Genomic DNA, 24,997 nt, shown 5'->3' with positions numbered 1-24,997 from the left:
ATTGCAAATCAGATATTTTAAGCACTTCGATGTATTTATCAAATCCGGACGTAGACTTATTTCCTCCCCCCCTAACTCTTACTTTTTTAACTATTCCCTAACTTTTTGATCTTTAATATTACTGAAATCTTTAATTTAGTAATAAAATATTTTTGAAAATTAGATTTTTTTGAAAGCTATTGAGAATGGGTTCTGGGGGAAATGTTAGGAGTTCGCACTACAGTTATGAAAAAGAAGTTCAACATAAACATAAAAAAGGATAAGGAGGGGTTAACTTATGAATAAACGTCTTTAGTAACGTTACTAATTTCGTTACTATATTTATTAATATAGTAACGAAATTAGTGTTGCATAAAAGTTCGTAGTAGCCTACATGCATGATAATTTTCCCCCACTAGCACTTCAAATTGTATTGCTGTTTATCATACATTTATTTCATCTGTAGTAGTCATTTGCTGATAACCTAGTGATATCGCTAAAATTTCAAGAGGAATGTGTATTTAGTATTATCCAAAGAGTGCAAAGAAGCCACAGGCTTTTGATGCACCCGCAAAAAAACAAACACACTACTGGCATCGATGAGAAATACACCAAAACACCAAAGTATAACAAAATACCGAAAGATTGTAAAAATATATTTATTCCATACAAAAATGTACATTTACATTTGCATTCGGAATCTCCTATTATGCAACTACGGACGAATATTTAGATGATCTGCTCGCTGTGCTTAGTAAAGGAGGGCTGTATTCATTTCTGTGCGTGTGTCTGTACCAGAAAAAACCACAGATGAACGCGATAAGAACAATCAGCACCAATATGCAGCTCACAATAATCACAACAGAATGGCTCTTTTGGGCTGGAAGAAACAAATAATAAAGCAACGTTATGAAAATATTTTAGAAAACTAATTACCAAAAAAGAAAAAATAATAGAATTTATATATTGGCGACCTTTTCTTATCTTGGAGTGGGATTAATTTCTGTATTTATTATTAAATTACCATTTCCGGATTATAAGATGCAGAGATGTTTTAGAAGGCGAATTTTGGAAAAATATTTCATTGCATGTACCCAAAACACAAATAGCGAACAAAATGTTAGTAGAGAATGAATTTATTCGTCGTATAATCCCCAAAATACTGCCGCTCTCGTTATTTAGGCAACAGAAAAAAAAAATGCATCTTATGGTCCAAAAAATACGATATCAAAGATTGTACAGAGTACAACCTTCTCTCATTCCTTTTTTTACATTGCTTATTTTACAGAGTACAACTTGGAGATATTTAGGGGCAGGCATAGCAATGAGAGGAGATTTTACTCTGTATAATTAAGTTTAACAAGGTTCATTTGTTATACAGGAACCAATCTATATACTTACTGCTACATCCTTGTTCGTCACTGAGATCCCCACAGTTATTGTGTCCATCACATTTCAGCCCTTTCCAGATACAATATGCGTTTTTACACTGGAAATGATCTTCGCTATTGCATTTTTCATCTAAGAAACAATAACAAATATACTGGCGTCAAAGGATAAGGACCAAACACAAAACCTAAATAAACAGAATACCATTCATTACAATGTGAGAAAACTTTAGTAAGACATCGTTTAATTTATTTTAATAATGTCGAAAGACTAGACAGATTTCGATCCGAAATTAAAGACTTATGCAAGTGAATTCACGAGCAGCAAAACTTTGTCAATCGAAGATCCATGAAACACCCTGATAAGGAGAGTAATTTCCGTGGGCAGACATAGAGACGTGACATGACTCAGCAAGTTTTCTTGGGTATAGGATCAAGGGAACACAAACAGGTCGTCGTGCATACGTAAATGCCTATCTCATGAAGTTTTATTTAGACGGTACAACTAGATAGAGGGCTTCTTGTAGATTCAAAAAACTCGTAAGAAGTTACCATGGTGAAAAATGTTTATGACAACTAACTCTGACGGCAATCTTCTTGGAGCTGACACTAGGGCAAGTCATCGAGAGTCAGTCTGCATGTTTTGCAACTGCTTCCACAGTCTTCGTACAGAGTTGCGGGTCACATTCAGCTACCAAGGTATTTCAGGTTGAATTTGTCTTGCGTTCATTCTCCATATTACTCGTCAATTTAAAACATCCACATCCACCAACGCCAGAGTAAATAGGAAATCTCTAAAATACTGGTGTACCTGGTCTGCCTCCAGGAGATATAGTGTGGGCAACGGTGGGTCCCATTTGGGACCCAACGGCTAATAGACCACATGAACAATGGTACAAAACATTACACACCATAATATCCATACACTTTTAAACCTCTGGCCTCTACAGTGTTCTGTATCACACCACAATGTATACTACGCGGAGATGGGGGAAACCCCTGGTGATGAGGGGAAACTCCTAAATACACTATCCTCCATTGTGCGAGCGATAATGGCAAAATAAAGAAATTCAGAAAGGCCGCTTTTATCTGATTACACAATTTTCATGGTTCACGAAACCAGTTTACCAGTTTCGCATCACATAATACCACGGGTCCTTTCACTAATGGCATACGCGGAAGCAATTAAACCACGAGATTCTACAAAAAGCAGGGTTTACAATGTTCAACAAGCGTCTTAAATTGAAATTTTTGCTTCTTTATACCAAATACAATTACGATGATGCAAATTATATGAGTTAGGAAAGAGTCCATGTTAGAGAAGTTATTGCATTTGTTAATTATACTTCTGTAAAAAGGAACAGCACAGAAATATTTTAAGATTCCTTTCAGGGTTTCTTCTTAGCCCAAACTACGACGAAGTTAAAATGGCTTCCAACAAGAACATAAAAAGAAGAATGAGTTTATCGAACTCAAAAACAAGTAGAATTTTAACTGTATGTTTAGTTTTGGAATGATCACTATAGCACGTTTTATATTAAAAATAAATTAATTAGTAATATTTATTGTAAATTAATGCTATCCACCATGGTTAACAAGCACAGGAACATTACGTATTCATTAGGCCCAAGGTAAAAACTAACACAGAGTGTATTATTATTTTTTATTAAAGAATAATCAGAAAGTTAATATCAGGAAATCTCTTGAGACATTGTTCTGCTAAGAACAAAACACTTTTTGAAAATTTATAGGTGATAATGAATCCGTATTTTTAGAGTTTAGATGGGGGCAGCTTTCTTTGGCATACCTTAGTTTAAACCTTGAACTCGGGTAATAAAATTACAAGGATATTCAAATATTAATAGTATTAAGCTATTCAAAAATAATGACCTCCCAAGTTGATCAACAAAATTATACAATAAAAACTGTTATAATAAGGTAATCCGAGAACGAACTCATCTGCCCATGTAAGTTCGATAGAGAAACAATGAGTGTTTGAACAATAGTTTCAAAATTCCATATACGTTTGCTCCTTCCTTGAATACCATCCAAAGAATGTTAGTTTTGGACAGTACTTGGAATGAATGATAATTCCAAATCAATAAATATAGTTGAACTGTTTTTTTCTCTACGCCTTTTTCCTTTCATTATTACTTATCTTGATGTTATTTTCCCACTACAAGAGGGGTTTTTTCAGTAAAATTACTCATTTCATGAAAACGGAATTTTATTATAGGGGTAGGATTATTTAAAATAAGAAAAACAACTAAGAAATTCTAAATTTGTTCTTCCCCAAATTTAAAGAATATCCTTAATGACCAGAAGATGGATATTGAATGAAGAGCACTATCTGACAATCCCGGTGCCCTCACCAGGTTCGTAAAAAGACTAAATAAAAAACTCAAGTGCTTAGAAACATAAAGTTAGACTTCAGTTATCATAGCATATGTATACTGTACAATCTTCACAATCTGTCTAAACTTAACTTACTTATGGTGTAAGAGTTAAACGTAAATTGAAATCCGGTTGTGTTCCGGGTAATATTGTTGGATTTCGTCGAATAATCTACTTCAAGCATTGAGTTCATAGAGTATGAGCGACTTTCATCGGCAAAGAACTGATGGCCACACAAAACTGCAGGCTTCCTGGCATCGTATCGATAGACCTAGATTGGAATTTAAAAAAAAAAAAGCAATTTTACGGAAAACGTGGAAGAGGTAAAAATTACAGAAGATATTCAAACTTCCAAAATTTGATACGTCAGTATTTTCTACCTGTCATTATTATTTATATTAAAATGGACATTAAATTTTCTGCAGTGTTGGTTTTAGTTGAAGAGTCTGCGGTGCAGTGGTCCCTACCTGTAAATAGTCTTCGCAATTGGGATATTGAAAATCGATGAGTTTAATCGACACCACTACGCCATACTCCACTGGAGGAACCAAAAATGCAGCACATTTTCTGCCTGCACTGTAATTATTCGTTCTTCTGGGTCTTAAAATTGCCGTTGAGTTGATGCCGATGGCATCCAACTTGTATGAAATATTGTAAATACCGTCTGCAGTACACAGATCTTCTAGATAATCTGAAAGTAAATTGCTCTTATCAAAATTATTGTATTCAATTAAATTTAATTTTTTGGCTAAAATTTAAACTATGACAGCATTTTAACAGAACTTTTTAAATCTTCATTGTACTTACCTGTATTTTTCGTTTGGATTCTTGTAAACAAAATGTCGTGCTTTAGTTTCCAAGATTTCCGATTTTAAAACAGGTATCACTGCTACATGGGAAAAACTTTTATAAACAAGTTTATAGTCATTACATTTATTTGGTCTCATGTTTTGAACCTTTACAGTAACTTCTTCATAATGACCATTGACATTTTAATCAGCTATCACGAATTTCTTTTGGATCATTCCTTCGTTATCAGTTTGATGTTAACTCTTTGTTCCATTAAAGCAAACTTTTTCTGTATCAGGCAAAAATAAATAAATAATAATAATAATTCAAATAAAACAGAATATTCATACCGTTCCCATTCCCAAAGGTGAACATGTGTTGTATCGTATGTAGAGCGGTTCCTAAACGTTAGTTCAACGCCACCATGGTACACTGTGACGATACAGAACTTTGTAAATTGGCCAAGTGTGTGTGGTGCCATGTTTGTGAAGTGTGTGTGTGTGTGTGAGCGTTGTTAGTGGCTACTTTTCTACCAGGAAGGCGATCAACTGGAAAGCATGTCCAGTACCCGTACATGCCACAAGGAGGAGGGCCACAACTGTCACGTACTGACTTACGAACTCCAATTCTTCTTTAAATTTAGTCAGACTCATTGCTTCTACCACACTGGGAGGCATCTTATTCGAATGTTTGACAACTCATTGCTTGTAGGCGAAGTTCATGAGGTCATCCGATATTCTGTCATTCCCTGAGATTTTATACTTTGTAAATCTTGGTCCGTGTCTCATACATGAGAGCGAACAGATCTGCCTCATTTATTTTACTCAATTCCTTCAGTGCCTTATACACCTCTATTAGATCTCCTCTTATATGTCGCCCTTGTGAGTAGCAGAGTTGGTATAATCGCCGTCCTCCTCGCACTGCGTGGAAAAGACCTGAGTTCGAATCCCGTCAAGAATTTTTAAGGGCCTTTTTCGCAACGTGGGTTAGTCGGTCTCAGGCGAGGGTAGCATGGTTTTTTCTCCCGGAGACTAGGGTTTTTCGTCCAGCAAACAGCAAACGATCACAGAACACACGCAATTTACAAAAATATTATATACTGCGCAATATGGCCTAAGTTGCTGATACACATACAACAACAACGTCTGGATCTTGCCCCTTATATGTCGAGTACAGATAAGGACGTCATAATCCCATTATATAAGGCTATTGTTAGACCACACTTGGAATACTGTGTTCAAGTATGGAGACAGCAACTAAAGAAAGACATTGTGCTTCTTGAAAGGGTCCAAAGACGGATAACTCGCCTGGTGAGATCGGCAAAAGGGCGTCCTTATGAAGAAAGACTTCGAATATGTTGGTTGCAGAGCTTGGAAACTAGACACCTTAGAGCAGAGCCGTGCCAAGGGTGAGGCGAACGAGGCTCTTGCCTCAGGTTAAAAGATTAAATAATTTCTGAAATGAATGACGCATAAATAAATCTGCTATATATTTTTAATAAATACTGCTCATAAGAATAAAAATCATTTTAAACAGTTTTTATTTTATTTTTTGTCATCCTTTTATTTTTATTTAAACGTGTACCAGAAATGTATTTTAAATAAGTAATATTTTTGTTTTTAATTTAAATAATTTTTTTTTAATATTTTAGGGAGGGGGAAATTTTTCATTCTTGCCTCAGGTTCTAAAATGGCTTGGTTATAAATGGTTCTAGAACTAGGGGCCATAATTTCAAGTTTACGGGGGGGGGGTGATGTTTAGACTGGATTGCAGGAGGTTTTATTTTAGCCAAAGAGTCATAAATTACTGGAATAAGTTACCTACGTGGGTGGTTGAGGCTGACAGTTTGGGGAAATTCAAAGGTCAGCTGGATAATTACCTACGGGAGGAGGGAAACACATTGGTTGTTCGTTTCCTTTTCTTTTATTAATTATTATTATTTTAATTTTCTTCTTATTATTATTTATTTTTTTATTTTTTGGCTGGTGCAGCTTAAGCCATAGGCTTCCTTGCACCATATGGCCATTGCTAATGCTAATACTAATACCATGGCTGTCAAATTTGCAGTCCATGCCTTCTAATTCTTTCCTCATAGGTGCACACCTTTGCACTCAAATTCAATCTGGTCGATAGGACACATCATGTGCCTACCTATTTCCGTGTTTAAAATGTAAACTTTCATGTCAGATTGAATCATAACACCTAAATCTTTTTTCTTCTTGAACCTAACTTATATGTGACTCCAGGATTTCTGTACCACAATTTTAACGTTGTCTTTCCTTCAAGAGTAATTAAAAAGTATGCAACATTATGAAACTCATGTATGTGCAATTTTCGAATATTTTTTACAATAATTTTTCTTAAATGCAAGTAAAGAGAAACATTTGAACCTAAATAGTTTTAATTTGTTTTTGATATTATGTAACTTTAAATGCTCTAAATTTAAATGCTTTAAATTTAAATTTAATTCGTGCATTTTCATAGTTGAATGTAGAAAGGATACTTTTAGTAAAGTTAAGTAGCATTAAAAGCGCATTACTCAACAAATATTCTTTCATCATACACTTTACTTTTCCAGATGTTTTTAGGTTATCACAAAGTTAAGAATGTACTCTGAGAGAATTTTGAATTATTATTAACCTTTATTTAATAAAACTTAACAGCTCATTAGAGTGCAAGAGAGGATGAAACAAAAGGGTTACATTATAATAGTTTTTCTACAAAAATACCATAAAACATTGTGGAGAATATTGAGATCTAGAATACTAAAGGGAAAACGTCATGGTGATTGAAAAAAAGTCAATATCTATGGCATTAACGTCAATGATTAGCTATTTAATCATATCACGGAAGTTAGAAGGCAAAATACCGATAAAAATTCCACCTGGCAAAACATGCTATCCAGGATTGGGTTTTGATGCCTTTTAAAATTTCAGAAGGCTTTAAGTCATTTTTCTTTGAGCAATCAAGCTGTGGTTATTGTGAATATTTAAAATATCGATTTTAATTTTTGATCAACTTGCTACTATAACAAATTATGAGCGTACTTCTGAAGAATTCTATTTATTAAATTTCTTCTGTAGCTTTTTCCGATGAAAAGTTTTAAGAACGTATTCATCCAACAGGAAAGATTTTATCACTCAGGCAACCGGAAATTCAGTTTAACCAGGCCAACTAACACGATCAACGATTGCAATGATCACGATAAATATTCTTTAAAATAAGTATCGAGTTAGTTAAGATCTCTGTGATTACTAAATTGTGTATGTAAATTGTCTTCTGTGTTCGGTTTGCCTTTTATTTTGATTAGTGATTCATCGCATCACTAATGTTTCATAAATTGAAAGCACATAAAACCAAAACATAAAACCAAGTCATGGAATAATTCAAATTTCTGTCAATGTATTTCAACGTAGTGGTGTAGTCTGGCGATAATCTAAGCCTAACAAGTAGTAACAACTTTAAAAAGTACGAAAAACACTTACCACTTTAATTCCAACTATTATCCAAGAGATGACGTTGTTGATCGTTTGTGAAAGACAATTTATATAAAAGTATATTTATATTTACCCTTCTAAATAATTGGCCATATTTATCAACAATTAGTGCAAAACAGGAATTATTACAAATCAACACAGCGCCACCTCAATTTCATCAAAAACGAATGAAAACGTAAAGAAAATAAAGTAAATAATGTAGAAATGTTGAGAATAATTAACTGTAATCACATATATTGTAATAAATACTTAATCAAAGGATAAATAGCCAATAGACACCATAATTAATGTTAAGAAAAGCAATGCAAAAGTTTCTTTAGAGTTTCGTGTTGTGGATTTAACTGTGTCATAAAGCATTTTTATAGGAGATTTTTGTTCAAATTCTAATTCAGGCCACAAAGAAACTGCTGCTAATTATTCGATAATTCAAAGATATTCTATTGATTTTAAATGCATTAGTGCATTAACGCACAAAAAATGTGACCTACTTCGAATATGCATCATTATTTTAATGATAAATTGTCGTATTAACGCATAAAATGCTCACAAACACAATTCTCACAGCATGCATTTTACACGAATTCCAAGAACACTAAATTTAATGACTTACATGTGTTATAATTCAATTCTGATCCTACGGTAAGGGAAGCTGCCAAGGCAAGTTGAATTACAAATAAATTCATCATTAGCACTGAAGTCGAAGACCATGCATGGCGTTCATCTCATTGACTGCCCGAAAGTTATTTAAAAGTTGTTGCTGTTTAAAAGCGCAACTTCCTTCATCTGAAGTGCTTCTCATTATTTACGGAGCAGATCAAGAGCAGTGACGTCACCGGATTTCCTTTCGACATCACGTGTTCATTTAAAACTTCCCTCCGGCGGTTTGTTGGTTGTAGTCAGAAACGAAACTGTTTTTTTTTTTGTTTTACTAGAGCTGAAGAGTAAAACGATGTCACGTGTTTGTAATGTCACATTTCTATGAGTTTTTTGGTAGATGGTACATATTGTGGCTTCCAATAGGATTTCATTAGTAGACATGATTGCCAGCAAGCAGTCTTCTTAGCAGTTTCGCTCTCATAAAATATATCTTTTATTTTTCGACAAACTCTTTTATGTTACCAACTTATAGGAGAAAATAAACAAAAATGTTTCGTTAAATAAGCAGTCTCTTCTATCTGAAATGATGCTTCAATGTCTGTTTTTTTTAGGACTTTTCCATTTCTACGTGGAGGTAGGTAGCAAACTGCGGAATGATCCTTCGTAGAAATGATAATAAAATGTTTCCATAGATATCCAAGATAAATTGCTTCTTCTGTGTTGCGGCTAGACAATTGATTATCTCCTTCCTTGATGGGAGTGTTGAAGAGCCTTTTACACTTGTGATGTTCTCTTTGGGAGTGTACTTTATTACTTTTATTGCAATAAAGCATCATGTTGGTTTATGTGCGGATTATTCTACATGTGAGTAATAAATGCTATTAATGTGATTTTTTAACGATATTAAGTAATTACATTTTAACTGGTTCTTATCTTCTCTTATATTTCATTTTTAATGTCCCAGTTAGCTCACCGGATTGTTGATTTAAGAATTAAATCTTAGTGAAACCCCTTGAATTGGTGAATAAAGGAACACGCAGTTGGAGAGGTCGGGAAATCGAGTCGAATTCTAAAAGTTCTCTTCAGTCGAGGCTATAGTCGGATGATCTCAAGCGTAGAAAATATGGTTCCCTGAGTAATTCCGGATTTTCCAGCTCTTTTAAAATCCAAATCGTCCGAGAATACACACCTGTAGAGATTTATACACGATAAACCGTATGAACTGGAGTGCCATGTTTAACCTCCCTTTATTCCTGAACTCTGACCCATTCGCGAGTAGAATGCTCTGCATGATTTTATCGCTAATCTACAGTATGCTATCGTTGTTCTCCTTGTATGAGTAGCTAGGTGGTTCTTATTGGAAATTATCTAAATGTTTGAAGGCCCACAGTCATTACTTCATGAATTCTTTATATGAATATCTGTTGACTAATACATAGCCGATAATTGTAAATATATAATAGGTGGATAAGCAAAAAGATAAATAGTCGCAAGATACTAAGGGGGTGATTGGTGGGATAAAAACACACTATTCTGAAAAACCCAGCATCATATGATTGCAGCTATATCCTCGTCTTATAATTGCAGTAGTTGGCCGTGACAATAGAATTTATCATCGCTTATGCGTATATAAATGTCAAAAATATGTAAAAGTTGACTAAAACTTTTGCGGGAGTTTGATGAGAACAGTTTGTTCCCAATATTATTTTAATTTTTCTGAATCAGGGAGAAGGGCAGGGAACGGGTTGCTTAAAGATACATGAAGTTCTTGAATCACAAAATATAGAATACTTATTAATTAAAGTGTGCCATTTTTGAAAGCTTGTAAACAGAGCATAAGAATGTGATGCACCGAAATTTAAAATGAGTGATAGCTCCTAGCCCTTGAATATCCAGCAAACAGGAAAGCCAAATTTAGCAATGAACGCTTCATGCTGCCTCATTGCTTTTTTTAGCAGTCAGCAAAAATTTTTTAGCTGACTGCTAAAAAATTTTTTAGCAGTCAGCAAAAATTTGGCATCCTCCAAAAAATGATGAAGAAATAGTGGTCCCTTAAAATCAACTTGGAGCAAAGAGCTGATTAATCGAAACTTACTTGCATTTAGAGTTCTGACCAAGATGGATTTGGATGAGAAGAGGCCTTGGATTATTCAGTCGGACAAGGTCATTTCTAACTAGAGGAGCCAAGTGAATACTCGTAATTGTCGGATATGAGTAAACATCACAAGTTCTTCACAAAATTCATTTCAGACCTCATGTGTTATTGTATCGTGACAAGGAAATGTTATCATTGGACCGTTTTCTTTACGTCATGCTTCTGTGAAGGTATACGCCATTGTCATCTGGTCAGAAATCAGCATGATTCATGTTAGCTGAGGAAAGTGAAGGAGAAATTACTCCTTTGGGGTAATTTCCATTCATCATATTGTTAATGGCAAAATACTGCTAAAGGAAGGGGATTAAAAGGCACCTTTAAAAACGCTTTCTTGTTCACTGAAATTTAAACAGACATATGCAACAAACTTGGCCAAATATTTCAACAGTAAGTTCTAGCACCATTTTTGTCTTTGCGGTCCAATTATTTATTTTCATTTAATTTAGGTGCAGATAATGTTACTCAATCTCAGCATTGCTTACGAGAGATATTTTAATTTGGTATGAATGCGATCTTTCATACCGTAACTGAGTTAGCCGTTCTCAGGAAAAGACAACAAGTTCTTTCTCACGATATCTTGGGTTTTTTTATTCCAGAAAAACAACCAAACCGACCAGAGAACGCATGTAAGTGTAAACATATTACAGATCTGCGTATGAGTTTGTTCTTTCGGCAAACTCTAATAAGAAATGTTCATTTTATTTTTAATTAATGCGAACTTTCTCAGAAAATTTCTTCATGATAACAAATGTATAACTAGTGAATAATTACTATTTGCCTGTTTTTGATGCAATGCTGTATAGTCTAACTGCGATCGAATTTGCCCATCCGTGATGTACAGCGGGAACTTTGCAAAACGTGAGAGTTGCACTTTAGAACAATGGTTTTAAAGTCCCGAGTGGACCAAAAGAAGAAATTAGAACTTCGATTTTGCATAGCTTAACATCCACAACATCTACAGCTTCCGTTCATACCAGCATTCGATAATTATTGAATCCCATGAACAAACGTGCAGAGCTCGAGCAGGCAAGGTACGGTGATATAAAATGATGTTTTTCAATCTAAATTTACCAACCCAGATAAAACTTTCAAGAATTTAAAATCTACAAAGTGTGAATCGCTTTTTAGCTGAAATTCGACACAAAAAACAAATTCCCTCGCAGGACATCTTTGATACATAGTCCTTACGAGGAGTTGCATTTAGGGAATGGAAAACAGTTCCACAAGACTAAAAGAATAGAATTCAAGACTAATTATAACTTGCAGTCGAAAAGATTGAGAAAGAGAATATGTGCCAAAAGTACACCTAGTTTCTTATTGAATAAAGACACTAGATGTAGACCCAGCTTTGGCTCGAATGACAGCATCGATCTAACGTGGAACACTTCCCACAAATTCCTTGTAGAAAGAAGGAGGAATTTATGTCCATTTGTCTTAAAAATTTTTATCCAAAAATTTCTATTGCCTATAATGGTTCTTCTGTTGTTTTGCCTGTTAGATTGAGTCTTGGCAACTGGTTGCTGGAGAGAGGGGGGTTAAGTACACTCCCTTCCTTTAAACGATTGAGATTTTTGAATTTGTTTACTTGGCAAGGAATTAATCAATCTGAATTATGAATGACAGACCTTCCAGCTCGAAATTCCAGTTTCTTTCTAAAAGACGCCATCCAAACTTTAGGACATGCAACTTAGAGACTTAAACGCAGCAGGCGTGTTAGATGTGTCCTGTGTCATGGCATGCTTGTTGCCTTTATCTGGATAATCACTAAAACTCATAAGCAGAGTTCTTGAAGACATTTATGAAATTTATTTTTAAGCGCATTTCTCAATCTTAATAATGACTTTGAATAGTAGTTCTTGAAATTTCAGCTTTAGAAATTTTTGCGCAAATCCAAACTTTGAAAAGTATTTTTGTGCTGTAATTTATTTATTTTTAATTATTTATAAGAAAATTTGAGCATTATTTGTGAATCCCCAAAAATAATGCTAACAAATATATTATTTTTGCTAAAATTATAAAAAAAAATTAAATTAGACATAAAATAGAAACATCAATCTCTTAGTCTCTTCCATTTTAAATTTAAAAGACCGTTATGTGAGTGAAATTTCAAACTGCGCATACGCATATATTTCTGATTATTATGCACATTAATATTATTAAAATTTTTAAAAATATATTATGTATATTCAGTACTATTTGCTACTTCCATTTTCAGGTTTATTTCAAATTTGGTGCCCTTCAGAGCGCGCGAAATTCAAAACTACCAATGTTGCTTCCCACAGGGTAGCGGCCATTTTGAAAAAATACCAAGTTTCGTATTATCGTCCTTATGCTGCGAAAACAATAATAAATCTTTCAAAAACAACTAAGGCAAGATGGTGCATGTTAATCAACTTAGTAGAAAAGAAAAAAACAAGTTAACTGAAACTGTGAACAAACAGAGCATTGGCGTTTGCAAAAACGATGGCGGGGCATCTGACAGGTTCCAGCGTCCAATTTCTATAGGAAAACTGTAAGAAAATCAGTTCAAAAACTCCTGTACTTAGAATTTATCTATATTTAGGAAGATATTAAAAAAATCAGAATTTTAACTATTGCCTAATAGTTAATACGGGAACGTTATTTTCGAGGAGCACCTATGAGGTGCCGCGCCACTACTGGCGGGTGTACGTTCAGCGCACTTTACAATAATTGAAAATGGCATATAAAATCATGTCTACGTGTCTCCCCTTAATCACTTTTCTGGTTTTGGGGTTGTCCAAACCAAATTTACACTATAGACGAGAGTGCCAGGGTATCTATGTGCGAGCATTTTTTTTTTTAATAAATTTATTAAATTTCCTTTTTCTCATTTTCAGATTACTTAGAAGATAACTGTAAAACGGCTGAAGGGAAAACTTTTGACTATAATTTAACATCCTACGGTTCAACTTCCGCGGGCCTATTAAGACCAAGTAAAAATGACACGTATTCACCAAACAGACGATGCAAGGTTAACTTGAGGAGTCCACCAACTTATGGAATACTCGTGGCATTGGAAAAAGTTAACTTTTTAGGGAATTGCACTCAGGATAATCTAACAGTAAGTATTTGGCAGCTATTACAACGTATTAACGCAACTGCTTGCAATTTTAATGTCATAAGAAACAGAAAATGAAAGGCAATAAAATGTTAGCATGATTGAGCCAAGCCGAATAATTATTTTAAAAGAACTATTCGATCCCGAGTATCAAATGTTATATTTATTAACATAACTAAATATGAAGGCAATAATTTTCCTTCATATTTAGTGTCTAATGTCTGTCTTTTTTTTTTAATCTCTTTTGTTTGGTGTTTCCCAATTCCTCGCTGATGGAACCAAGATTTTCTGAAGAAAAAAAAAAAGCTACGTGGGCCTGCAAGGATTGAATCTACGTGCTCATCCTGCAACTTAATTTTTTAAATTTATTGGGACTACATTTTCGACAATACTGTCAGCGTTGCAAATCTTTTTGTTTTCCCATGAAGTTGTTGATAATATTTTCAGTCAATCCAGTCTTTTTAAAATTTTGTCATTCAAATTGCTCGTCGCATATTTACTCTCATCTGTGGCCCAAAGAAAATACCTTTGATTTGTATCAGTAAAGTTGGAAATTAATTGCAAAGATACTTAAAGAAATTACCATCCATGTTTAAATCTATTACAGCTTGCTTCATTAACTCTAATTTGACATGATGGGGAGATAATTGAACTTTCGTTAGGTCCGCAGGACTTTTCGAATTCATAATTCGAACCCGGTACAACGCTGTCTCTGGGTGGACACTGCTTCTTTGTCCAATGCAGTCAATGTCTACAGGAAGGGGTGGAGGGGTTTATGCTCTTAGTTAAGAAGCATATTAAATCTAAGGCAGTGCATCCAGTTGACATGAGTGACGAGTGCAATGTCGAATCATTTTGGTGTGATATAAGCACTGGGAAAACAAAACTGAGAATAGGAGTGTGTTATAGGCCTGATAACTGTGATGAGTATATCAAACATCTATTAGACAAATAATAGAATGGGCCAGTAAATCAGAATGTCTTAAATTGGGAGATTTTAGCTTTCCAGATGTTGACCGGAATTTGTGGGTTCATCACTTACAGACTAGCAAGACTTCTGCAGATTTCTTGATGACAGTTTTCTACAGCAGCATGTTAGAGAAAGGCAACAAAAGAAAGCAATACTCTTGATTGGCCATCAGCAGTGATTCTACATGCATTAAGAATCTGAAGGTAAAAAGACCCATTGGCTGGTAACAATCAGTGCGTACTAATATGGAATTTAATTAAAAACATAACTATTATCACGGATAAAAGCAAAGGCTTTTGCTTTCGAAAAGGTGAATACAGTAGTCCCAGATAGTTTTTAAGTTCTATGCAGTTGGACCAAATGATTACGTTACCAACAGTAACTTCTAAATGAGATGCATCCAGGGAACTAATCATAGAAACTACTAGGTTTTTATTCATCAATCAATCTCTTTTATCTTTGAATAGTGTTGGCATCAATACTGTGGTCATATGAATACGAAGAAATACTCTTCAATGCTTAGACCTAAATGGACGTCAGATAAACTATTGAGAGGCGTGGGAGAGAAGAAAAGTGTATGGGTTGCGTATAATTTTTATCGGGTGTAATATATAAATTAGCTTATGGTATATATAAATTACCCACAAGTCACAAAAGAAGTTGGGAAAGCTAAGGCAGATTATTAGAAGTCTGGTAAAAAGAATGCAAAGAAAAGCACCAAAGGCTTCTATGCTTATATTAACAGTATAAGGAAGGGGGTTGAACCATATTGGCACACTTGATGCCAATGCGTTAACTGTTGATGACCCTGCTCAGGTCGCTGAAAAATTGAATAGGTATTTTGCATCTACATTCACACTTTTGGGGAGGCAATGCCAGAAGTATATCAAACTCTAACGGGGAGCTAAATGACTTTGTGATAACTGAAGGAAAATGGAGGAGAAATTGTTGAAGCTGAAAAAAAAACAAACATAATTGGATAGATTCCATCCACTCGAGGATGCAATCTATCCAATTATATTAAGGGAGGCAGCAAAGGAGGTAAAAAAACCCTTAGCCATAATTACGAGAGCATCCTTGGATTCAGGGGAGATCCCTATGAACTGGAGATGTGCGAATGTATCTCCGATTCATAGAGGGGGGGGGGTAATTAAAGGATTCCAAGAGTAATTATAGACCTAAAAGGATGGAGTCACTGGTTAAAGAATTAATACAGGGCCATATGGACAGGAATGCAATTATACTGTAGACACAGCATAGGTTTGTTAAGGGGAAATCCTGTCTGACCAATTTGACTGGATACTACGATGTGGTCACGAAGGAACTGGATGAAAAATATAATTTTGATATGATATGCTCGGATTTCAGAACAACTTTTGATACTGTTGCACATAAAAGGCTGCTGTACAAACCGGAGCAATATGGCATTAAGGGCAAGTTACTGCTGAGAATAAAGGGATGATTAATTGGGCCAGTAAATCAGAGCCTTATAATGGGGGATTTTAATTTCCCAGATATTGACTGGAATTTGTGGATTGGTCACTTGCACACTAGCAAGGCTTTTGTGGATTTATTGGATGATTGTTTTCTACACCAGCATGTTCGTGAGGCAACAAGAGGGAGCAATACTCTTGATCTAATTATCAGTAGTGATTCTTCATGCATTAAGAATCTGCAGATAAATGAACCACTAGGTGGCAGTGATCACAGTGTGTTGAAGTGGGATTTACCCAAGGAGGTAACTACCATCAGAGGTAAAGGGAAGGGTTTTTGTTTTCGTAAAGGCGACTATGATGGTCTGAGACAGTATTTAAATTCTATACAGTGGGACCAACTGATGATGTTACCAACAGCAAACTCAAAATGGGTAGCATTCAAGGAACTAATCTTGGATGCTACCAGGCTTTACATACCAACTAAGAAATATTGTTCAAGGTTTAGGCCTAAATGGTTGTCAGATGAACTAATGAGACATGTGGCAGAGAAGAAAAATGCATGGGATACATACAAATTAATGGGTGACATGGAAGCCTATGATAGATATAAGTTGGTCTGTAACCAAGTCACAAAGGAGATTAGGCAGGCAAAGGCAGACTACGAAAAATCCTTGGCAAAGGATGCAAAGAAAAACAGAAAAGAGTTCTTTACCTATTTAAACTCAAGAAGGAAAGGGATGAATCAGATTGGTCCACTGGATATTGATGGTTCAACAGTTGAGGATCCTGCTCAGGTGGCTAACAATCTAAACGAGTATTTTGCATCTACATTCACGCATGAGGAGTTATTCAGGAAGGAGAATGATGTAGGTAAAGTAAACATTGGCAGTGAGCTGGATGATTTTGTAATAACTGAGAGGAAAGTGGAGGAGAGATTGTTGAGGATAAACATAAAAAAGGCACCTGGGGTGGATGGGATCTATCCAGTTATATTAAAGGAGGCAGCAAAGGAAGTAAGCAAACCCCTAGCCATAATTATGAGAGCTTCTTTGGACTCAGGGGAGGTACCCATAGACTGGAGATGTGCAAATGTAACCCCAATTCACAAAGGAGGATCAAAGGCTGACACAAGTAATAATAGACCTGTTAGTTTAACTTCGGTTCCAGGAAAATTAATGGAGGCACTGGTTAAAGAAGCACTGCAGGATCATCTAGACAAGAATTCAGTTATAGCTCAGACGCAGCATGGTTTTGTTAAGGGCAGGTCTTGCCTGACCAATTTGATTGGATACTATGATGTAGTCACAAAAGAACTGGATGCAGGGAATAACTTTGGTATTATATATTTGGATCTTAGAAAGGCTTTTGATACTGTTGCACATGGAAGACTACTGCACAAATTGGAGCAGTGTAGCATTGGAGGCAAATTGCTGCTATGGATAAGGGGATAGTTGAGTGGCAGAAGACAGAGAGTGGTAATCAATGGACACTGCTCAACGTGGACTAATGTTATTAGTGGAGTTCCTCAGGGTTCAGTGTTGGGTCCGTTGTTGTTTTCGGTGTTTATGAATGATATTGATGATGGGATATCAAGTTTAATGTCCAAGTTTGCAGATGATACAAAGGTTGGCAGGGTTGTTAAGGACACTACTGACGCTATGCTGCTGCAACAGGATCTGGAAAGGTTGAACAGATGGGCTGAGAGGTGGCAAATGAAGTTTAACATTGACAAATGTAAAGTACTACATATGGGAAACAGTAACCCCAGAGCAACATATCAACTCTGCGGTACTACACTGACAGTGGTGGAGAATGAAAAGGACCTGGGGGTAATTGTGCAGGCAGATATGAAGTTCTCTGAGCAGTGCAGACGTGTCTTGGTGTCTTGTCAATGATATACAGGAATTTTTCTAGCAGGGATAAGGAGGTGATTATTCCCTTGTATAAGGCAATGGTTAGGCCACATCTTGAGTACTGTATACAGGTCTGGAGGCCTCATTTCAAGAAGGATGTAGAGCTGCTGGAACGGGTACAGAGAAGGGCAACAAGATTAGTGAATGGAACAAAGGGTTGCTCTTACGAAGAAAGGCTTAAGTTTTGCAAATTACAGAGTCTGGAGACTAGGCACCGGCGAGGTGATCTGATAGAGGTGTATAAGGCTTTGAATGGTTTGAGCATGCTCAATGCCAATGGTATTCTTCATCTTGCTCAAAATAATCACCTCAGAGGGCATAAATTCAAATTGAGGAAGGACGGATGTCGGATAGATGTGCGGAAATTTGCCTTTGGCCAGCGGGTCGTTGGTTGGTGGAACCGACTTCCGTCACTTGTTGTTGAAGTTGATAGCCTAAACAAATTTAAGGCTCAACTGGACAGGTATTTCGAACGAACGGAGGGGTGAAATGGGAGTGGTGTGTTTTTTTTTTTGGCTGATGCTGAATAAGCTTGCTTTCTTGCATCATTGCCTCTACTAATGCTAATGCTAATGCTAATTAATGGAAGAAGACAGAGAGTGGTTATCAATGGGCACTATTCATCCTGGACTAATGTTATCAGCGTAGTCCCGCAGGGTTCGGTGCTGGGCCCATTGTTTTTTCAATATTTATTAATGATATTGATGAAGGTATATCAGGCTTAATGTCTAAGTTTGCAAATGATATAAAGGTTGGCAGGGTGGTTAACGACAGTAATCAGGGTGAGCTATGGCAACAAGATCTAGGAAAATTGTGTGGATGGATTAGGAAATGAACGTTGAAAAATGCAGTTGGAAAACGTCGGAACGTTGGAAAATTTTAACGTTGATAATTTATCAACTACGTGGGACTACACTCAGACTAGTGGAAAATGAAAAAATACCTGGGGGTAATTGTGCAGTCAGACATGTAATTCTGTGAAAGTGTAGAAATGCTGCCAGGCCAGCTCATAGGGTTTTGTCAATGATATTCAGAAACTTTGCTACTATGGATAAGGAGGTGATTATACCATTGTATAAGGCAAAGTTTAGGGCAGATCTTGAGTACTGCAAAGAGGTCTGGAAGCCTGATTCTAAGTAGGATGTAGAGCTGCTAGAACGAGTACATAATTATTATATTCGGGTCACCCGTAATTTAATACATCTACCCGTATTTGTGTTTGTAAATTGCGTGTGTTTTCTGGTCGGCCATGGAATGAAAAAAAGGCCACTAAAGTTCCTCGCGTCATCGACGGGATTCGAACCCGGGCCTTTTCCACCCGGTGTGGGGAGGACGGTAACGATACCACTGTGCTACCCACGCAGACTCTGGAACGAGTACAGAGACGCGCAACGAGATTGGTGAACAAAGGGGTGCTCTTACCACGAAAGGCTTCAGTTCTGCAAATTGCAGCGTCTGGAGATTAGGCACCCGAGGGATGATCTGATTGAGCTGTAAAAGGCCTTGAATGGATTGAGTAAGCTGAATGTTAATGGCATCTTGCTGAGACTAGACACATGAGGGGATATAAATTCAAGTTGAGGAAGGCTGGTTGCAGGTTAGATGTGCGAAGGTTTGTCTTCAGCCAGCCGGTGGTAGAGGGTTGGAAAAATTTCCATCTGTTGTTTTTAGCCAGCACAGCAAGTGTTGGTTTGTGAACAAACACACATACACATGTATATCGACTTAACACACGATGGACAGTACAGACTAATGCATTATGAAAAATTGTTAAAGAATTGTTTTTAGTTTTATTATATGCTGTTAAATTGTCTGCAAAACATATTATCACGTTTTTAATGAAATAATACAACTATATATCATTTTAAAATTATAATTAAACTTAAAGAGACTATTTTGTCAAGGAAAAAGTTGAAATTAGTAGAAATTTCAATTTACAGTTTTCTTGTATGACTCAATGTTAATATATTTATAGATCGAGAGTGGCCATCGTTCTACGACTCTTTGTGGTAGCCCATATATTCCCGAAGACATCAGGACCACAACGTCGTTAGAAGGTTTTAGTCTTGGGTATAATACAGGACCTGGAACCGTAAGAGATGCCGTTGGATTTCAGTTAATCTTTACGGCCTACACATACAGTTAGTAGTTGATTCCACTCTTAATTGCACTGTTTAATTTTTGGTGATGTTATTACAATTGAAATTGAGATCCCTGGCGGATGCCTAACTAAAATTTAAATATTAATTTTAAGAGTTGATAAAAAACTAAATTTTTGTTTATACTCTGTGGATTATCTCATTGAATTTGTGGTCATGAGAATTCCGAGAGGTGAAGTTTTAAGAATTGACTGTCCAATTCTTTTCTGGAAAATTGAACAACTCTCAAAGAGCGAGATGATTTAAATTATTCCTTAAATGATTTTATATGAGTTAAATGATTATTTAAAGGCATTTTTCTTTTGTAATAATTATTATTTTCTTTAAATTTTCAATTTTTTGTTTGAATTTCTAGACGAAACGGGCAACGGTACATACCAATTCCAATGCAAAAACCTGAGGTTCATCTGGATCAACCTAACATGCGATGGACACGACAACTGTGGAGATTTCAGTGACGAAGATGAATATACTTGTCAAAGTAAGTAAAAAGAGACAATAGAATTTTATTTACGTTTTGATCAGTTGAGAAAGAAACTAATTATATTGAATTTCTATAATTTTATATATGATTTCATTATGTTCATGGCTATTTTAGGAGACATTATAACTTTCCATTTAATGACTTCATTGTTACTTATACGGATTCAAACTGTTTTAATTAAATAATATTTCAGAATTAAATCATTTATTACAATGTAATTAACGGTGGTGTTATTTTTCTTTTCAGAAGAAAATGTTTCCCTGTTGGTGATCCTCTCTTTGATACTCATTATCCTGGATGTCATTCCAATTACTTTTTTAGTAATCATTTTTCGTGAATATTGGAAAAGTTGCAAACAGACAGAAGAGCCAGATGATATGGACGTTATTAGACCTGACGAATGTAATATTTGTCACATACAGAACTGCGAACATAACTTTCTCCAAGAATAAAAAATGTTGAAAACTATAAATCGATCTTGATGGAATATTGTGAACATCACAGATCATGGCTACCGTTCTTGATCATTAAATTACAACAGGACGATGAGAAGAATTAAAAACAAAGGAAGAATGCTCAATAAAAGTACTTATTCAAGTACAGCTTTTTAAAACTATGTGTATAAAGTTTAAAGTCGTATATGGTGTGAAACATTACATAGAATTATTTTATAATTATACATAAAGCTTTAAACTTTCATTTCCATTTTTAGCAATAAAAAGACATTTCTGTTACTTTCCTAATCCAGGGTTTATTAAGAGTCTCTCCAGTTTTATTTATTTTAAGTTGCTGGGAGGAAATGGCTAGTTTTAATTTTTAATACCGGCTGTGGTATGCTTAAAAGTATACAAAGATGAAAATTTCATGTATATTAGCCTGAAAAAAAAAATAGAAAACATGAATGCTCATTATATAACAAAGGACATTACTTAAAATATTTTCATTAGCAACATAAGCATTCATCTTAAGAAAATGGTTTGTGTTCGTTAATCTTAATTTCTGTCTATTATTAAGATAACAGTGACCACAATAGAAATATATTTATTATTAGTCTGATCTTGTGCGTTATACAATTCTGAATGCCAAATTTAATACAGGCTCACTGGCCAAAAAACTAGAAACATTTTTGCAATTGGCGTCAACAGATAATTAAACATATTGTATTCAAATGTAAGTGGCCACAGTTTCATAATATGATCACAAGTTGCTTCGTATCAGACGGTGAAATGTGGTGTGAGCCATGTGAAACCATGCATCCAGTTGGCCTCGTGTCCACCACTCAAGCTGCTGGAATTGGTATCATGGTATAGAGTTTGTTCTGTGGGTATAGACTGGCTCCGCTCATACCGTTAGAAAGTTGAGTTACCTCTAATGAATATCTCTGTCGTATTGGACCAATTTCACCCTGCAAGGCTTCATTTTTATCAGATTGCGATGATTCTTTGAAAACGACAACAGACTATCCACTGTGCAAAAGTCGTATGTGAATAGTTCGAGGAACATTCCCCAGATATCCAACATCTACCCTGGACGCTTAATTCTCCAGATCTGAATCCATTTGAAAATGTCTAGGATATATTGGAAAGGACAGTTCCACTTCGCAGGTCTCTGCCGACCACAATGTGCTTCAGCTGACAAATATCCTTTTGGAAAAATGGCCAAATCTAGAACTAGTCTTATTCCGAATTCATTCTCTGTGCTTTGCTGATTGTATTGTATTTGTCTGGACATGATTTCTTCCCTTCATAAGAAAAAGTAACAACAAGGTGGAAATATTCCGAAGAATGAACTATGTACATAATCGAGGTGAAAAAAAAAATCAAATTGAAATTCGATGGGAGATATCAAAACATCACAGAAAACGCCGACATGTAACACTGATGTTTTAATAAGGAAGGAAGTGATGAGCTGGAAGGAAGGAGGACATCGGTGTTTTAACACCGATGTTCTCCTTCCTTCCAGTTCATCAGTGAATCAGAGAATAAACAAGAAGCGGTGCTTTACTTCAGTCAACCAATTTTTGAATATAAAAGTTTGGCAGCCACCAGCTCGATCATCCCGCATATGGCAAGTACAAAATCTAAAAATGCTAACGCACCAACCCAATTTCTTCTTTTGGTTCCACACTGTGAAGTTTGGCTTCTTGTTGGGAACTAGATCTAGGACAGCAGAGTTTGTTATTCCTTCGGATATGCTTAGATAAGTAGCAATTATCCAGTTTGTTCACAAAACTCTTACCCTATAGTGTGTTTTTGATGCACGTAATCTACAAGAAGGTTGAAGTCGCCCATAATGAGACAATCGTACTTGCTAGTCCATTCCAACTGCCTAAAAAGATTTTTGTCGTACTCCTCAGAGTCATTTGGCCTGTAACATACCTCAACTATCATCTCCCCTTTACCGCAAAGCATTTAACATCACACTGACTCAACATCCACATACCACTAAATTAACTCAGGGAACATTTTTGCTGCCTCCAGAAGTTTTTTATTATCACTCTTCCACTCCTGGTATCTTTCCTGAACAAACAATGTTAACCGAAACGAAATCTTTCACCTCGTATCTCGGACTGGCACAATGCCTCAATATGCCCAACTACGTACATCAGAAACAGTTGACTTGATCAAAAGCTCAAATTCAATTCTCCCCTTTAAATGAACAGTTCCTATATGCTTTACCATGCACCCACTAATGCTATTGCAAGATGATAAACTGTTTGTTACATTCTCGATATTTGTTCCCAGTAGATATACTCCAATTCTGTGCCATCTATCTTTCTTACAAAATCGGTAACCTTTTACATTTGAGTTCCCAGTTAAGACTGTCTTCTGCGGAACCAAATCATTCTATACCGATTGATCTAATTGGGAAGTACGTGGTCCGCCACAGCATCAAACGATTGAGTCTCTGACGAGCCACCAGATTCAGTTTACTCCAGGGCATCAATTCTTTTCTCAGAGACATTCGCTATATTCAAAATTCGACACAGAATGTCGAATTTTGAATATAGTGAAAGGCACTCCGCTGACAACTCCGCCATCATTTAACTGTATCGTTTGACATATTATGACTAACTTTTTTGGTGAATGCATATAATGACTTTTAAACAAAATTTAAAATTACATAACTATAAATTCAGAACAGCACCAGCTAATTAAATTTTCTGTTTATACTCCGGCACGACAACCAAGTCAGAAGAGTTTACAATAAATCGTCAATACAAATATTTATCGTATTCACGGGCTTGAACCCCGGTCCACTCAAGGAACGCGCGCTATGCACTCTCACTCCTGACCACTCGGCGACGTCAGGCCTATATACATGCAGTATACACTCAGTGATCAATGATTTATGACCCACCGTACATCCTGCCCTCTATCCAAGCAGGTGGTGATGGTGGGTGGCCGTTGCTTATTATGGAGCATATTTTGGTGGCAAGAACCAGGAACCCTGGTTCGAATGGACCTACGTTTCAGTGGTGAGGTCTACCAGCTGCTCTTAGGAGACGATCTGCACCTTGCCATGTTCCATTTTTTTTCCCGGACAGAAATGAAATCTTCCATGACAATATTTCGCCGTGTCATTGGGCCGCACAGTGCACAAGTGGGTCGAAGAACACGATGAAGATATCATCCACCTTGATTAGCCTCCAAATTCGCGTGACCTCAATCCAATTGAACATCTGTGGGACGTTTTGGAACAGAAAGAGAGGCGTATGGATACACCATCATCTATTCCGATACTGTGCAAATCCTTGCAGGCAGCATGGCCGCAGATCCCTACGGACGTCTTCAGACATCTAGTAGAGTCAATGCTTGGACGGTTGTTTGGGGCCTCAAAAGCACTGAGCGAGCCTTCAAAATTTAAAGCTGGTACAGGATGAGTCCAAGAAGCATTCATGAGCTCGTTAAACTAGTAGACCCGTCCATAAAGAAAATAGATACCAGATTCAGGGACTCTGTAGGTGTTGAAGAAAGGCTCACGCGGAGGAAGGATGATTTATAATGATAGAAGTCGGTTATGCTGGAAGGATATTTCAAGAGTTTCGAGAATGGATCTTTGGATAAAAAAAAAAGGGTGATAATAATTTTACAAGAGAAAGATCACTTTGATAATAATGAAGTAGATTTTCCTCTTTACTTTGTAGGTGATGAAGC

At 36.0% G+C, this 24,997-nt stretch overlaps 2 protein-coding genes across 2 annotated transcripts; one reads left to right on the top strand and one right to left on the bottom strand.

Moving 5' to 3' along the window:
* Window positions 1-620: 620 nt before the first annotated feature.
* Window positions 621-8,819, bottom strand: LOC150079501 (uncharacterized). The gene is made up of 5 exons (XM_090382530.1): window positions 8,658-8,819; window positions 4,229-4,452; window positions 3,858-4,032; window positions 1,381-1,500; window positions 621-859 (listed from the first exon to the last, which is right to left on the bottom strand). The coding sequence occupies exons 1-5, from the start codon at window positions 8,731-8,733 to the stop codon at window positions 687-689; spliced, it is 768 nt and encodes a 255-aa protein (XP_090238656.1). The 5' UTR covers window positions 8,734-8,819; the 3' UTR covers window positions 621-686.
* Window positions 8,820-9,184: 365 nt separating this feature from the next.
* On the top strand, window positions 9,185-21,373 carry LOC150079500 (uncharacterized). The gene is made up of 5 exons (XM_090383343.1): window positions 9,185-9,508; window positions 13,658-13,881; window positions 20,173-20,338; window positions 20,712-20,837; window positions 21,087-21,373. Exons 1-5 carry the CDS (start codon window positions 9,430-9,432, stop codon window positions 21,290-21,292), a joined length of 801 nt encoding a protein of 266 aa, XP_090239469.1. The 5' UTR covers window positions 9,185-9,429; the 3' UTR covers window positions 21,293-21,373.
* The last annotated feature ends 3,624 nt before the right edge of the window (window positions 21,374-24,997 follow it).

The sequence above is a fragment of the Mastigoproctus giganteus genome, chromosome 10 (genome assembly GCF_048544385.1).
Source record: "Mastigoproctus giganteus isolate SK-2022 chromosome 10, ASM4854438v1, whole genome shotgun sequence".
Taxonomy (NCBI): domain Eukaryota; kingdom Metazoa; phylum Arthropoda; class Arachnida; order Uropygi; family Thelyphonidae; genus Mastigoproctus; species Mastigoproctus giganteus.
This window is presented reverse-complemented; position numbering and strand designations above follow the sequence as displayed.